General features: G+C 37.3%; 1 protein-coding gene across 2 annotated transcripts in view; it reads right to left on the reverse strand.

The window, feature by feature from the left end:
• The window catches only part of GMCL1 (germ cell-less 1, spermatogenesis associated), a 57,060-nt gene that overhangs the window by 3,246 nt on the left and 36,511 nt on the right, over positions 1-17,303 (reverse strand). The window contains exons 11-13 of one of the 2 annotated variants that reach the window (XM_082356373.1): positions 12,272-12,347; positions 6,978-7,123; positions 4,802-4,889 (exon numbers count right to left, since the gene is read on the reverse strand). In XM_082356373.1, coding sequence (XP_082212499.1) covers positions 4,802-4,889; positions 6,978-7,123; positions 12,272-12,347 — 310 coding nt within the window. The remainder of the gene's footprint in view (positions 1-4,801; positions 4,890-6,977; positions 7,124-12,271; positions 12,348-17,303) is intronic. The other variant, XM_082356374.1, reaches the window with a different exon arrangement.

The following is a 17,303-nucleotide window of genomic DNA, read 5'->3' on the forward strand; positions in this document are numbered from 1 at the left end:
CAATCACCTGGGCTGATGGTGCTAACAGGGTTAAGCAGAGAGCAATCATGTCAAAGCATAGTTGATCTTTAGATGCTTGAGTCACCCTGGACTAGACAATATTTGTAGCGATAACCTGAGTGAAGGCACATTTACTAAGTTTGTTGAAGACATATGCTTTGACGATATGTGTATCTGATGACAAAAGCAAGATTCTCTACCACGACCAAACAAAGACTCCAAGGAAGTATTAGTATTAGTATTCTGGTATCTGAATATAGTTAAGGTTGGTGGGGGAGAGTAGATCAAAGGGCCAACTCTGGGAAAAGAAGGGATCCATGCGGACATCACTTGGGGGCTGAATGGACACACCAATTTCTGAATATTGAACTGTATTAATCCCCATTTCCCCTCCCCAAACTAGACAGATCTAATTCTAGCTTCATCAAACCTTTAACTCCACCTGAGGGCTCAATTTACACCTACATTTGCATTGAAGCACCTTTATAGAAAAGCTCCATTTTCCTTCTTCCACTAGGCAGAGGAAGCAGTGAAGTCTACACATCAGAGCATCAGACAGAGTGGTGGTATCTTCCTGGGTTTTCATCTCTGTTTCCAGACCGTTATTTCTATCTTCTCTGCTTCTCTGAGGCTCATGCTACTTACCTGTACTATAGCTCTATTACTGCCCTACATTCTATTTATAGGTCTAAATTCCAGGATCCATACATCCAATTCCCTACTAGAAATCTTCACTTAGACATAAAGCAGCTCAAATTCAAATCATCAGCTATTGAATACTACCTATTCTTTCCTTTCTTTCTGTGCCATCTATACTTTCACCCTTGCAATTGGCTTTGATTCCCCATCCCAGCTCTTAAATGTCTCACCAGGTTACTTTTTTTGCCCACCCCTTAAAGACCAGTGTTCCCTAGGTTTCCCTCCTGTCATATTCTTGACATATTTTCCTGTCGCTTATCTCATCCAATCATTATTTCTAGCTCAGGCATTGCTTATAAACTCCAGACCCATTTATCCACTGGTCTATCAAATTCTCACCTCAATGCCTTCAAATTAAATATGCTTTAAACTGAATTCATCATCTCTTCACCCTCACTTTAAGTCACGTTCATTTTCCTTCCTATAATTCAAATATCAGGAATTATAGGAAGGATTATTATTACCACTATAATTAAGTTGCCCAAGTCACAAAACCAGGTACTATCTTTGACTTCTTTTTCCTCACCCTCACACATACTTAACCACCAAATTCTATCAATTGCACCCCTTTATTTCTAGAACCCATCAACATTTCTTCATCTTCATTGCTACCTTCCATAAGGTTCTCATCATTTCTGATATGGATTATAGCAATAGCTTCTAAATTGTCTTCTGCCACTATCATGTTTCTAATCCTTCTTACACATTTCTGAGAGATCCTTCTATAATGCAAATCTAGTTAGCATAGTCCTGTAGGAGGGATAGTTTTAAAATAAATATATAAAAATCACTAGCTTTCCTATAGTCATCAAAAACTATTTATAAAAGATTCATTTCATGTTAGTAATTAAAATATAAAATACCTAGCATTATACTTCCAGGAAACATATAAGAATAAATACGGGGGAAAACTAAATTTTAGAGACATAAGGGAAGACCTGATTAAATGTAGAAAATACCATATTCCAGAAGGGAAGATACCAATTTCTCACAAATTACTTTATATTTAACAGTATACAGCAAAACCCTCATAGGATTTTTTTGAGAGGAAACCGGACAAAATGATTCTATACCCCATACAGAAGAATAATCACGCACAAAGAACCCAGGGGTTTTTGAAAAGAGAAGGGTGAAGGTGAATTTGCATTACTGGTAATAAAATTCTTTTTAAAGTGAGTCTGATTAAAACAAAGCATTATTGTCTCCACAATAAAATCAGTAAAACAGAAATCTCAGAAATGAAACCAAGTATATAAGGACTTATAGTATATGATAAAAACGGCATTTCAAATACATTGACACATCTGATACACTTTAGACGTATCAAAATACTCCAATGAAAAAATAAAAGGAATAGGAAAAAAAACCCAGATGACTATATAATCCCAGTTAGAAGGCCTAAATAGCACATCAAAAGAAGAACTCATTAAAGGAAGAGACTGATAGATTGTTTCATGAAGGCTGAAAGATAAACTACAAAAATGGAAAAAGTATAGCATATCACAAATGTTATTATTCTTAATATATAAAAGGTGTTAAAATTAACAAGAAAACAAACACCTTTATTAAAAAAACAATATACACTGTCAATTTACACAATATGTTCAATAAGTATATAAAAAAACCAACTATATCAGAAACCAAAGAAATGAAAACTAAAATAAATGATGTTTCCACTTATTATATTGGGAGAAGGACTAGAAAGAATGATACACTTTGTTGAGTATGCTCTCCTGTACTATTAGAGGGAGTGTAAGTTGACAGTATTTTTCGAGGGCAATTTGGCCATTAGAAAATATATACACCATTTATTTGACAAGAATTCCACTTTGTGGAATTCATCTTTTAAAAAATCAAAAAAACATATAAAGATACATGTACAGTTTTTATAATAGTGAAAAAACAAACAAAAAAACAAACAAAAAAATCAACTTTATCCAAAAAAGCATTATTTAAATTATGGTATATCAAAAATAACTCTTATGCAGTAATAAAAATGATGTTGTGGATATATATTTATTGACAAGAAAAGCTATTGATATACAACAAAGTGGAAAAAGAGCAGGCTACAAAATAGTTAACAGTAAGATAAAATTTTGGAAAAAAGATATAGGTGATGAAAAAATTGTCAGCGGTGTCATCTCTCAGTGGACTATGTATGATTTTTTTTTCTGTTTATTTTTATTTTCTATTTTTCTATAACAAACGTCTATAAGCTACATAAAACATATGCAACCCCCCCAACTAAAATCCTTCCATAGCTCTCTAACAGAGCTCAGGAAAAAGTCCAAACTCCATCCATAGCCCATCATGCCCTGGCTCTACGCCTACCGAACCCTTCCTCTTCCAAACCTCTCCATTCCTTGAATGACCCATGTGCTCCCTTGCCTCTATCTTTTAAAATTTATTTATTTATTTATTTATGGCTGCGTTGGGTCTTTGTTGCTGCGCGCGGGCTTTCTCTAGTTGCAGTGAGTGGGAGCTAATCTTCATTGAGGTGCACGGGCTTCTCATTGCAGTGGCTTCTCTTGTTGCGGAGCACTGGCTCTAGGCGCACGGGCTTCAGTAGTTGTGGCACGTGGGCTCAGTAGTTGTGGCTCGCGGGCTCTAGAGCGCAGCCTCAGTAGTTGTGGCGCACGGGCTTAGCTGCTCCGCGGCATGTGGGATCTTCCTGGACCAGGGCTTGAACCTGCGTCCCCTGCATTGGCAGGCGGATTCTTAACCCCTGCGCCACTAGGGAAGCCCCCTTGCCTCTATCTTACTCATCATCTGAGGCTTGGTTCAGGTATCCATTCACTTTTCAACTTGTCCAGAAGAGGTTTCCCCTGAACTGTGTCTCTGCCCCTCCCCCAATAACCACACCTGTCCCCAACCCCACAGTAAAGGTTAGAGATGTCTCCCTCAATGTTACACACTCTTTGAGCCCATCCCTCTCCTTCTACTTAGCTATATAAGCTCCTCTTTATTTCCTCCACTCCTAGCATAGAACCTAGCATGAAGTAGGGACACAAATGTTTGCTGAATGCACAAATCAAGGAACACTAGGAATACAACTACTATCTTGGCCTGGTGCTTTTTAATTAAGTCTCTGGCTGCTTTGAGCCATGACAGTGTTTTTAAATGAAATTCCAGGTTGAAGGTAAAGATATATATTGTCCATGCAGCTCCAGAGGGTGTGAGAGGGACCAACAGAGAATTCCAATGGAGGCAGATTTGAATCTTCTTATGTACCTACCTTCTCACTTACACCTACCACCCGACAGAGTCAGCTCCCTCTCACTAAGAGTTCCAACAATGGTTGAGGAGCCTCCGTAAGACTGCTGTTAAAGGAGTTCTCATACAGGGTAGGTGAGGTCAGAACTATCACTTCAAGGTTCCTTGCAGTGCTAAATTTTGACGTCTTATGAGAGTCTCTTCAGTCTGAGGAAAATTGCTAACTTCTAATAATTTATGTGAACCATAGGCTCCAAACCCTTTATTAAAACAGTATGTCCTTTGGAATGGTGGTTAGCTTTACTAGAAATAAACATCCTTGATTTTTAACAGCTCTCGTTTTACTTTTTGAAACTGGTTTACTTTTTCATCATGACATTTTGAAACTTCTACATGCATGTGATTTATGAAGAAACAAATGGCTTTAGAGATAATTTGGGGAACATTACAGATGTCTGTCATTTTAGAAACCTACTGTGCTAGAGGATAATGTTCGCTTAATATCTAGGAGCTATGGAGATATACTGGATTGTCTTTAAGATATGTTATTAATGTATAAATAAATGCACTAATGAACACAATGGAGAAAACAATTAAGATTCATAACTTTGTGAAGATCATGTTCAGGATGAATAATTATTTCCTTATTGTCAGCTCTGCCCCTCAAATCGTGTTTTCTTTTTATTATTATTGTTTTTGGTCTTAGTTACACTTCTGGTAGAATGGAGTAAATTATGCAAAAGTGAACATGGTACTTCCATCCTTACCTTCAAAAAATTCTCAAACCAATCTTTAAATCAAACATTAAATCTACTTAAGAATTTTCAAAAGAGGCGTCAAAAGACAAATACTATAATGAAAAAATTAACAGAAAAGTAATCAAACATACCTGGTCCTTTTCAAGTGTAAGTATTTGATAGCCAGTTGTTCTACTACATATTAGTTTTCCACTGCTATCAAAAGAAGCCAAACGTAATCTAGAATAAAAACACACACATACAAAAACTAATGACTTTTTAAAGCACAGATCAATTTAAATAAGCCCTACCTTACTTTAATATTGACTTTTTTCTTCCATATTCTATGTCTTTTATTTTAATTTTTTTGATTCTCTATAGTCTTTTACTTGTTAAGAATTTAAAGTCTTTTCAAACTATAAACTGATTCCATTTAGATTTACAAGCTTGTGCTATTATACATATCTGAGATATAAAAATAATTTATAAGTATGCCTTTAAAAATTAATAAATAAATTAATTAGGTTACAGCGGGTCTCAGTTGCAGCACGTGGGCTCCTTAGTTGTGGCATGAGAACTCTCAGTTGCAGCATGCATGTGGGATCTAGTTCCCTGACCAGGGATTGAACCCGAGCCCCCTGCATTGGGAGCACGGAGTCTTAGCCACTGCGCCGCCAGGGAAGTCCCCAAGTATGCCTTTTTTATTGTGATAAAATATATATAAAATTTACCATTTTAACCATTTTTAAGTGTATAGTTCTTGGCATTCAACACATTTCACACTGTTCTGTAGTCATCACCACCATCCATCTCTAGAACCTTTTCTTCTTCCCCAGCTGATACTCCGTACCCAGTAAACATGAATTCCCCATTTCCCCTTACCTCAGCCCCTGACAATCACCATCCTACTTTCTGTCTCTATAAACCTGTCTACTCTACGTACCTCATGTAAGCGGAATCATACAGTATTTTTGTTCTCTTGTAACTGGTTTATTTCACTTAATGTCTTCAAGCTTCATGTTATAGCACATGTCAGAATTTCCCCCCATTTTAAGGCTGAATAATATTCCATTGTAGGTATACATCATTTTGTTTTTCAGTTCATCTGTCAATACCTGGGTTGCTTCCACCTTTTAACTGTTGTGAATAATGTTGCTATGTGTACAAATATGTTTGAGTCCTTGCTTTCAATTCTCTTGGGTAAATAACCAGAAGAGGAATTCCTAGATCATATGGTAATTCTATTTAATTTTTTGAGGAACTGCCATACCATTTTCCACAAAGTAAGCACCATTTTACATTCCTACTAGCAATGTACAAGGGTCTAATTTCTCCTCATCTGCACCAACACTTTTGTTTTGTTTTTGATATTAGCCATCCTAACGGGTGTGAGGTGGTATCTCACTGTGCTTTTGATTTGCATTTCCCTTATGATTAGTAATGTTGAGCATCTTTTCATGTGCTTATTGGTCATTTGTATATTTTCTTTGGAGAAATGTTTATTTAAGTCCTTTGCCCATTTTTTGAATCAGGTTGTTTTTTTGTTGGGGAATTTTAGGAGTTCTCTATGTATTCTCATCAGATATACGGTTAGCAAATATTTTTTCCCATTCCATGGGTTGTTTTTTCACTTTATTAAGTGTCCTTTGACACACGATTTAATTTTGATGAAGTTCAACTTTTTTTGTGGTTGTTGCTGCCTGTGCTTTGGTATCATACTGAAGAAATCATTGTCAAATTCAATGTCATAAAGCTTTTCCCCTGTTTTCTTCCAAGACTTCTTTTATGGTTTTAGCTCTTATGTTTAGGTCTTTGGTCCATTTTGAGTTAATTTTTGTGTATGGTGTAAGGTAAATATAAATATATGACTTTTAAATAATCCGTTCATTAAGCTATTTTCCAATTTGTCAGCATCCTCTCCAGAAAAATATTGCCAGCTCAACTATTAGGCAAAGTTGGACATCTGAAACCCTACAGAAAGTTAAGGATAATACCAGACATGTTTTCCTGTAAGAATACCTTGTTGTATTTCCAGTTTGGACCTTTTATTTTCTAGGAATAGCAGAAAGGCAACAGCTTCAAGCCCAGTATCAATCCTACACCATTCATATTCCAGCCCATTCTTTCTCCCTGACATATCAGATCTGGGTCTTATAATTTTGATTATTAATACATTTTGTAGGAATGGAGCCTTATCATTTCCTTGCAGTTTCATATATATTGTATCTTACCAAAGTTCTACTATCGTTGGTGTAAATTATGGTTTTATTTCATTTCTTATGGTTCTTCTAGAGTGAGGAAGAGTGGGGTGGGAAAATCTCATCCTACCTAAATGCTATGCTCCTTCGAGGTTGTAAACTGACAGATCCACTACATGGCTGATTCAATGTATTGCGTTTGAAAATGATGTATCGATTGGTGTAAGTTACAAGCAGGTCAAAGCCGAAGTTAAAACCTGTCCACCGCCAGCAGTACTAAAATACAAAGGAGAAAGATTTACTTCAGTTTATCATATTAGTAAGTCAAAAATAAAAAGTTCAAACTGTCTTTTCTTTTTCTAATTCATTTCAAGTATTTCTGTCTTATGGGTCCCTACTTTTTGTCAGTGCCTTAAGGCTTAGCACACAGACTATATCTGTGATATATATACAAGGTTTACCACATACACATAGTATATATCAAAGCTAGCAAAAGCAGCCTTTATGATCATTATTCCTTAAGGTACTTTCCTAATATCGTCTCTTCATGATCTGTTTCATCAACTCTCCACACTGTAATTTTATCATAACTAATATGGCTTAGTTTATAGGTATAAACTATACCAACTCTAAGTAGGTATAGTTTAGGGGACTAGGAGTCTAGATAGAGGTAATAAGAATCCACTAAAATTTTTCCTGCTTTAAAAATACTCTGAAATACCTTGTGATACCTTGTGTGATCTCTCTTATATGTAAAATCTAAAAAAAATATGTATTAAAAAAAAAAAACCCTAAGCTTACAGATACAGAGAACAGCTTGGTGGGTGCCAGAGGCGAGGGGTGGGGAGTGGGAGAAATGAGTGAACTGTTTTTTTTAGTTTAAATAAATTTTAAAAATACCCTAAAATACCTTAAGTAACTAACCAACAGATACACAACTGAGTCATTTTAAATACCATCATGAGGTTCACAAGTTTGTCTATTCTATCACCTAATAGTTAATGAGAGACTTAAGTAAAGTGGCGTGGTATAATGAAGTTACGACTTCAAGTGTTTGGTTGACCCTCTGAATTACAACATTAAATCAATAGTTCACTGATATTTATTGAGCACACATTTTGTGCCAGGTACTGCTCTAGGCATTGAAGAAATGGCAGTAAAGAACTTTCTGTCCTAGTAAATGTATATTTTAATACGTGTGTGTTTGTGTGGAGGAGGAGATGAACAACAAACATGAAATGGGATGGAAGAGGACAGAACAGAATGCCAGGAGAGAGTGACAGGGTAGGGGAGGTGCGCTGGCAGCTGGGGAGCCTGCTGGTTCAGGCAGGTGGTCAGGGAACGTCTCTCTAAGGAGATGCTACGAGACTAGAGTCCTGAGTCAACTAAGGAGCGGACTGGGTAGCTATCTGGGGAAAAGTGACTTAGACAAAGAGAACAAGTACAAAGTTCTGGAGGTAAAAACATGCTTGGCATAACTGAGGAACAGCCAAAAGGCTATGTGGCTAGGGCAATAGCTGAGGGGGATGGAAGCTGGAGATGAGTTCAGAGAGTCAGTCAGGGGCCAGAAAACATATAGCCTAGAGTCCATAGTAGGAAAGAGTTTGGATTTCTTCTGTGGTAAGAGGCTAACGGAAAACTTTAGGGAAGGATGTAACATGATCTAACTTGCATTTTAAAAAGATGATTTTGGCTGCTGTGTGGAAAACAGAATGTATAAGAACAAGAGTAAAAATAGGGAGAGCAGTTATGAAGCTACAACAGTCCAGGCAAGAGATAATGGTGGCTTGGACTTGGGTTGTAGTGGTAGACATGGTAAGAATACATTTGGGGGACTTCCCTGGTGGCACAGTGGTTAAGAATCCGCCTGCCAATGCAGGGGACATGGGTTTGATTCCTGGTCCGGGAAGATCCCACATGCTGCGGAGCAACTAAGCCCGAGCGCCACAACTACTGAGCCTGTGCTCTAGAGCCTGTGTGCCACAACTACTGAAGCCCATGCACCTACAGCCTGTGCTCCACAACAAGAGAAGCTACCGCAATGAGAAGCCCATGCACCGCAAGGAAGAGTAGCCCCCGCTCGCCGCAGCTAGAGAAAGCCCATGCATGGCAATGAAGACCCAACGCAGCCAAAAAAAATAAAATAAAATAAAAAATAAAAAAGAATATATTTGGAAGATATATGTTCAAAGGAACTTCTTATGGACAACAGATATGGAACAAAAGAAGAATCTGAAGTGTGGAGCTTATACAGTGGATGAACAGAGGGGTTATCTGTGGGTTGGAGAATACTTGGGAAGGAGGAGTTTGGGAATGAAAATCAAAGAGTTCAGCTGGGACCATTATATTTGAGAGGCTATTAGAATTCTAAGAAAGATGTCAAGTGAGTAGCTGGATACAGGAGTTAGGAATTGGTGTAAAGTCATGGGAATATATGAGATCACTTAGGAGTCAGCATAGAGAGCACAGATATGGAAGAAGTCCAAGTACTGAGCCTCCAGTCACACCAACATTTGTTGAGAAAGAGAAGGATCTAGCAAAGACTTACAGGGAGCAGCCAACGAAGCAGGAAGAAAACCAGCGCAGTATGCTGTCCTGGAAGTCAAATGGAGAAAATCTCCATGGAGTGAGTGAACAGATGGGTCATGTTGCCAACAACTTTCGGAAGACTAAAAACTACTCGACTTGGTAATGTAGGAATCACTGGTGACAATGGCAGCGTTTCACTTGACTTTATCGGAGTAAATGAATTGGAGTGGATACAGGCAACTTTTTTCAATGAGTTTTGCTTAAAAAGGGTGCAGAGAAATGGAGTGGAAGCTAGAGGGGAATGTGGGTCAGGGAATGGTTTAAGATGGGTGATGCTGTAGCATGTTAATATGCTAAATGAGAATGATACAGAAGAGAAAAACTGATGATGCAGGAGAGTGAGGTGATGACTGTAGGAGCAAACCTTTTGAACAAGTGAGAAGGGATGGGGTCCATTACAAGAGGAGGTGGACTAGGACAGAAGCAGACAGTTCATCCATTCTAGTAAAAGGAAAAGCACAGCACACGGCTGCAGATGCAGGGAGACTGGTAGTATTGTTGGTAGGAGGAGGCACAGATTCTCTTCCTACTGCTTTTATTTTCTGAATGAAGAAAGAAGCAAGGCCAATGGATAAGAATAAGGGTGGTAGCACTGCCCTTTTGAGAAGGTATGAGAGTTACTCCAGGAGTAGGAGGATAAATTCACTAGGGAAATGTAGGAGGATCACCATTTAGCACTAAAAACCTGCTTGAAGTTTACAGTTAAAACATTCAAGTGAAACCTGCTGGGGTTTGTGTGGTGTTTTTCTTTAGTCACATTCATTTGTATGGAAGCACGCATGGAATGCATGGAAAGGTGGCATTTAACAAGAACTGGGGTTTTGCCTGGTGAATCTGACTGAGTGAAAAAGGGAAAAAGGAAGTTAAGAGTATAAGCCAGGGACCAATTTTTTTTTCACCTTGTATATTGTTTTTAATTAATTGTTATCTACAAAAGTTCCCAGCCTTAATTTTGCTCAATAACTTTTAAAAAATAAATTTATTTATGCATTTGTTTGTTTATGTATTTATGTATTTATTTATTTATGGCTGCATTGGGTCTTCGTTGCTGTGCACCAGCTTTCTCTAGTTGCGGCAAGCAGGGACTACTCTTCGCTGCAGTGCGTGGGCTTCTCACTGCAGTGGCTTCTCTTGTTGTGGAGCACGGGCTCTAGGTGCATGGGCTTCAGTAGCTGTGGTGTGTGCGGGCTCAGTAGTTGTGGTTCGCAGGCTCTAGAGCACAGGCTCAGTAGTTGTGGTGCATGGGCTTAGTTGCATTGCGGCATGTGGGATCTTCCCAGACCAGGGCTCGAACCCATGTCCCCTGCATTGGTAGGCGGATTCTTAACCACTGTGAAATCAGGGAAGCCCTGGTCAATAACTTTTTAAAATTAATTTTTATTGGAGTATAGTTGCTTTATAGTGTTGTGTTGGTTTCTACTGCACAGCAAAGTGAGTCAGCTATACGTATATATATATCCCCTCTTTTTTGGATTTCCCTCCCATTTAGGTCAGCAAAGAGCATTCAGTAGAGTTCCCTGAGCTATACAGTAGGTTCTCATTATTTATCTATTTTATACATAGTATCAATCCCAATCTCCCAATTCATCCCACCCCAGCCAGGGACCAATTTTAAGATGGAACATAAAATATAAGTCAAGTAAAGAAAGAAGTAGGGATGTGGTGAGAGGGTAATGGGGAAAAGATAGTAAGAACAACAATGTACTGTACATTCTAGTGGGGTTAAAAAGTTGTTGGGAGTCCAGGTACTAGAGAGAGAGTGCTAGAAAGATAACACGAGGTGGAGTCTGCAAGTGGTATGCTTAAAATGGAGATTTTGAAGAGGGTACATGAATTAGTGATACAAAAATTGAGGATACGCTTATAGGAAATTGGTTCCTGAGGTACGGTAGAGCACTAGATCACGGAGGGAAGGAAGGTCAGGGAACAGATGCTAAAATCACCAAGACTGATAAGAAGAGTAGGGAGAAAGAAAGCCAGCAAGCCAAGCGAGTGATGGCCACAGTCAGAGTAGTGAGTGGTGTAGAAGTATTCGCTTCAAAGGAGCTGTGATTCAATGATGATGAGGGTGAAACAAGGTCTGGAAGCAACAATAAGGAGGACTAAGGAATAAATAAGATGCTATTCCTCTTTCATATTCTGCAATTATTAATGCAAACATAAAATAATGAAACTTTCAAAATTAAAGTTAAAATGAGGGACAGTCTGGGAGAAAAACAACCAAATGGTTATCTAAATTAGGCTGAATTTTTTTCAAAGATGAAAATTACAATTAGGGTAGAGTTTTTTAAAAAATGTAGTTGTCTCTTTAGTGGCTGTAAAATCAATTTAATGAGTCACAATCAGCTTTTTAAAAAAAATTAAGTAGAAATACATCTATAGGACAAAGCAGCTGTAAGCATTGTTTTGTAATACTTTTGTTTCACTTATATGCATTTGTATTGGGTGCTAATGAAATACGTAATTTTTAATGTGGGTAGCAATCAAAAGCGTTTGAATGTCTTTGATCTAGGGTAACTGTAACAGAAAGAACTACTTTTAAGACTATGTAACAGCTCCCATTTAACGTCTTATTTATCTTTATTTCTGGTTTGCTGAGGGATCTTCTTATATCTCGTATCTAGACCCAGAAAGTTCAACAGTCTCAGGGAGGGCTGAATAATCAATCACCACTGAGTATATAACTCCTTGCCCAGGAGATCATGCTACAGAAACTAATCCACAAAAAAGCTCTTCTGAGGTATAACATGTATCATGATTGTTATTGAAAGTATAGTTTGCACTAATAGTACAACAATTTGTATAAGACTATTAAGAGTCACAACCCATACTTACTTCACCATCGTTGGCAAGCTTTCTACCACACCTCATGCTATTTCCCTCTAGTTCTTCTTTATTGATTTCTTGAGGCCTAGAAATATATATAAAACATGAAATCTCATGGAAAATAAGCAACTAATATTTGAAAAATAACTGAGTTAAAACAAGAGAAAAACTTTCTACTGGATTTAAAAATAAAATTTTGTAGTACAGATAAAAATCAAAATGCAATGATTAAATCTAGCCCATTACCTTTGCTAAATAAAAAATTTTTTAAATCTTTAGTGTTTCATTTATTGCCTTGACTTCTAGAATACTTTTACTAGGGCACAGTGAAACCAGAGAAGAGGGGAAAAAAATCTATGAGAAATTCTGCTTACTGAGAAAATAAAACACTTAAAAGTCTAACTACTAAGTAAAATTAAATTAAAATCTATTATTTAAGACGTGACTTGGTATCACCTACCATTTGATATTATTGTTTCGCACACAAGCCATTTTTTAAAGTAGTACAACTATACAAACTCAGTATTTAATAGAAAACAGCTGTAGAATTTTATCAATTAATCTTTATTTGGCCCTCTTACTTTAAAAACCTTAATCAACTAAGAGAAACACTGTTATTTCAAGATGTAATAATAAAATGACATTATTATTAGCTTAGAATTCCAAATGATAAAATACATTCATTCATATACAGCATTTATTAAGTACCTAGATACTGGGGCCATCATCATCATCATCATTATCTAATAAATATATTGAAACAAATACAATACATAAAAAATAATGAAATGTAAATAAAACTAATAAAACATATCCTTGACATCCAAGAGCTCAGTCTAGTAGGGAACTAGACATAAGTAATAATATAATAAGGTGGAGAGAACTGATGTTAAGAGCATGAAGAAGGCACAGATTTATTGCCTGGGATTAAGAGTGGGGATCATCACAGAGGAAGTATTATTTATGCCTGAGAGGGAGTTTTTTGGGGTAGACATCAGGGGTGAACTCTATGCAGAGGAAGGGCATTCCAGGTAGAAGGACTAGCAAAAAAGGACTGGAGCATGAAAGGGTACTAAATGTATGAAGAACTTAGTGCAGCTGGAGCCTAAAATGAGCATGAGAGGAGATAAAGCGAAAGGCATTTGGGACAGACTGTTGAAGGGCCCCACAGGCTACGTTCACAGGAGTTTCAAATTTTCCTGTAGATAAGAGCGAGTTCTCATGTATTTGTTCTGTTACTTTAAAATTTTTTCTTACGAAAACTTTCAAACATATAAAAGTAAATAGGGACTTCCTTGGTGGCACAGTGTTTAAGAATCCACCTGCCAATGCAGGGGACACAGGTTCGAGCTCTGGTTCGGGAAGATCCCACATGCTGTGGAGCAACTAATCCCATGAGCCATAACTACTGAGCCTGCACTCTAGGGCCCGTGAGCCACAACCACTGAGCCTACATGCCACAACTACTGAAGCCCACGCACCTAAAGCCTGTGCTCCGCAACAAGAGAAGCTACCGCAGTGAGAAGCCTGTGCACCCCAAGGAAGAGCAGCCCCCGCTCGCCGCAACTAGAGAAAGCCCATGCACGGCAATGAAGACCCAATGCAGCCAAAAATAAATAAATAAATAAATTTTAAAAATAATAAATAAATAAAAGCTTTGCTTAAAAAAAAAAAAAGTAAATAGTACAATGAGCCATATTTTCTCACCATCTAGGTTCAATAATCCTGTTTTAGTTTTACTCCCAACCCACTTCTCCCCACATCCCTCCCAGCTGATTATTATTGAGACTGACCCTCCAGACATCATATCCTTTAATCTGTAAATATATATCACACATAAAGCAATAATCCCTAACTATCATCAAATGTCCCTGGTCTTATTTAAGCAGGGAAGTGAAATTATATTTCTACTTAGGAGGCTAATCCTGTTGGCAATGTGGAAAAGCGTCTGGAAGAGAATTACCCTGGAGGGAGACTTTCCTAGATTATAACCTAGAGTCCAGGGAGTACACTGTGTTTCTCACTTTAGCAGCCCTACAGTAGCGAGCAGATGCTCAGTACGTGTGGAAGAGAGTGCTTCATTAGGGGCAATACAATCATATACTTGTGAAGGCAAGAAAGCCACTTATTCTAACTCAGTCTCTTAGGTGAGACTCTATATTAAACTCAAAAAGGATACAGATAAGAAAAATCTTGAAAAATAGAGAAGATCCAACATTTAAAAACTGAATATACAAAAGAAGTAGGTAGGATGGTTTATAAAACATTTCATACGTTACAAAACGCTTCAAATCTGAATTCCAGTAAATAATTAACTCTCGTTTTTTGGAGGGGTCTCTTATTTCTATTTCAACAATCTTACTGTATTTGTGCAAGATAAGTATGCTATGAATATATGTGGGAAAAGATGGGATATAAGTTACAAGTAAAGTAGAAACTAAGAACCCTGGATAATAATCTTGCAATCATTATTTTAAGTTTATAGAACCCTTTCACACACTCACTGTTTAGCTATAAACACAACTAGGCTATTATTTTAGTAAGTTCTTTAGTGTGTAAAAATAAATTAAAAGGGGCTTCCCTGGTGGTGCAGTGGTTAAGAATCCGCCTGCCAATGCAGGGGACACGGGTTTGAGCCCTGGTCCGGGAAGATCCCACATGCCGCGGAGCAACTAAGCCCGTGCGCTACAACTACTGAGCCTGTGCTCTCGAGTCCACGAGCCACAACTACTGAGCCTGTGTGCCACAACTACTGAAGCCCATGCGCCAGAGCCTGTGTTCCGCGACAAGAGAAGCCACTGCAATGAGAAGCCTGCGCACCGCAAAGAAGAGTAGCCCCCGCTCGCCACAACTAGAGAAAGCCCGCGCGCAACAGCGAAGACTCAACGCAGCCAAAAAAAATAAATAAATAAGATAAATAAATTTAAAATAAATAAATAAATAAATAAATTAAAAGATATTGGGCAGAAAAAAATTTAAATGTAAAACCTTTTTCTATACTCACAGGTGGACTGTCTCTTCACACTGCCTATACCAAGGAGCTAGTATAAAGATCAAACAATAAATGTGGAAGTACTTCTCTGAGCTGCAAAGCACTACACATTGAAAGAACAGATACTATGCTTTCTCTTAAAATGAAGACAGTACATAAATATTTTCTAGAGGGGTCATATGCTTTTGATGAAGGCACCTGTGTAACCAGATGGGTTACTTCACCTTACACTCAAGTCTTCAAAAAACCTATTACAGGGGACTTCCCTGGTGGTCCAGTGTCTAAGACTCCACGCTCCCAATGCAGGGGGACTGGGTTCGATCCCTGGTCAGGAAACTAGAGCCCGCATGCCACAACTAAAAGATCCCACGTGCTGCAACTAAAAGATCCCGTGTGCTGCACCTAAAGATCCCACGTGCTGCGACTAAGATCCGGTGCAGTCAAATAAATAAATAAATAAATAAATATTTTTAAAAAAGAACTTAAAAAAACAAAACAAAAAACCCCCTATTACATTAGTGAGAATCTGACAATACTGCCACAAATAGGAAAATTGGCTTTACCTATACATATACATGAAGATCATGCTTTATGAAAGCATTATTCCAGGTAATATTTCAATAGCTTAAAAGAATATCATAACACTAAGTGAAACACAGCTTAAAAGAATATCATAACACTAAGTGAAACAAAGTATATGAATTATTCAGTTTTATTAATATAGCAAGTGACAATGCAAACATTCTGTTATACTAACTGACCAAAAAGATAAATATTTATAATATTGATAGTTATAGAAATATAAGAATAAAAGTTGATTACATGATCTTTTCTCTAACAGCTCTTGATTTTAATAGTTACTGGTTTTTCAACATAATGAATACATTTAAAAATTCATAGCGAAATCCATACACCTGTGGTCAATTAATCAACAACAACGGAGGCAATAATATATTAATACAATGGAGAAAAGACAGTCTCTTCAACAAGTGGTGGTGGGAAAGCTGGACAGCTACATGTAAATCAATAATGAACACTCCCTCACACTATATACAAAAAAACTTCAAAATACTTTAAATACCTAAGTATAAGACATGACACCATAAAACTCCTAGAAAAGAACATAGGCAAAACATTCTCAGATATAAACTGTAGCAATATTTTCTTAGATTAGTCTCCCAAGGCAAAAGAAATATAAGCAAAAATGAACAAATGGGACCTGACCTAATCAAACTTAAAAGCTTTTGCACAGCAAAGGAAACCATAAACAAAATGAAAAGACAACCTAGGGAATGGGAGAAAATATTTGTAAATCATGTGACCTACAAGGGGTTAATATCCAAAATATACAAACATCTCATACAACTCAAAAAAACAAACCACCCAATCAAAAAATGGGCAGAAGACCTAAAGAGACATTTCTCCAAAGATGACATACAGATGGCCAACAGGCACATGGAAAGTTGCTCAACATCAATAATTATTAGAGAAATGCAAATCAAAACTACAATGAGATATCACCTCATACCAGTCAAAATGGGTATCATCAAAAAGTCTACAAATAATAAATCTGGAGAGGGTGTGGGGAAAAGGGAACCCTCCTACACTGTTGGTGGGAATGTAAATTGGTGCGGCCCCTATGGAAAACAGTGTGGAGATTCCTTAAAAAACTAAAATTAGAGCTACCATACCCAGCAATTCCACTCCTTGGCATATATCCCGAAAAGATGAAAACTCTAATTCAAAAAGATACATGCACCCCAATGTTCACAGCAGCACTATGTACAAGAGCCAAGACATCGAAGCAGCCCAAGGGCCCATCAATGGATGATTGGCTTAGGAAGATGTGGTATATTTATATACAATGGAATATGTATTACTCAGTCATAAAAAAGAATGAAATATTACCATTTGCAGCAACATGGATGGACCTAGAGAATATCATACTAAGTGAAGTAAGTCAAACAGAGAAAGACAATTATAAGATATCACTTATATGTGGAATCTAAAAAAATAATACAAATGAATCTATATAAAAAACAGAAAAAC

This window comes from Balaenoptera borealis, assembly GCF_965194805.1.
Source record: "Balaenoptera borealis genome assembly, chromosome: 15".
NCBI classification, from domain to species: Eukaryota; Metazoa; Chordata; class Mammalia; order Artiodactyla; family Balaenopteridae; genus Balaenoptera; species Balaenoptera borealis.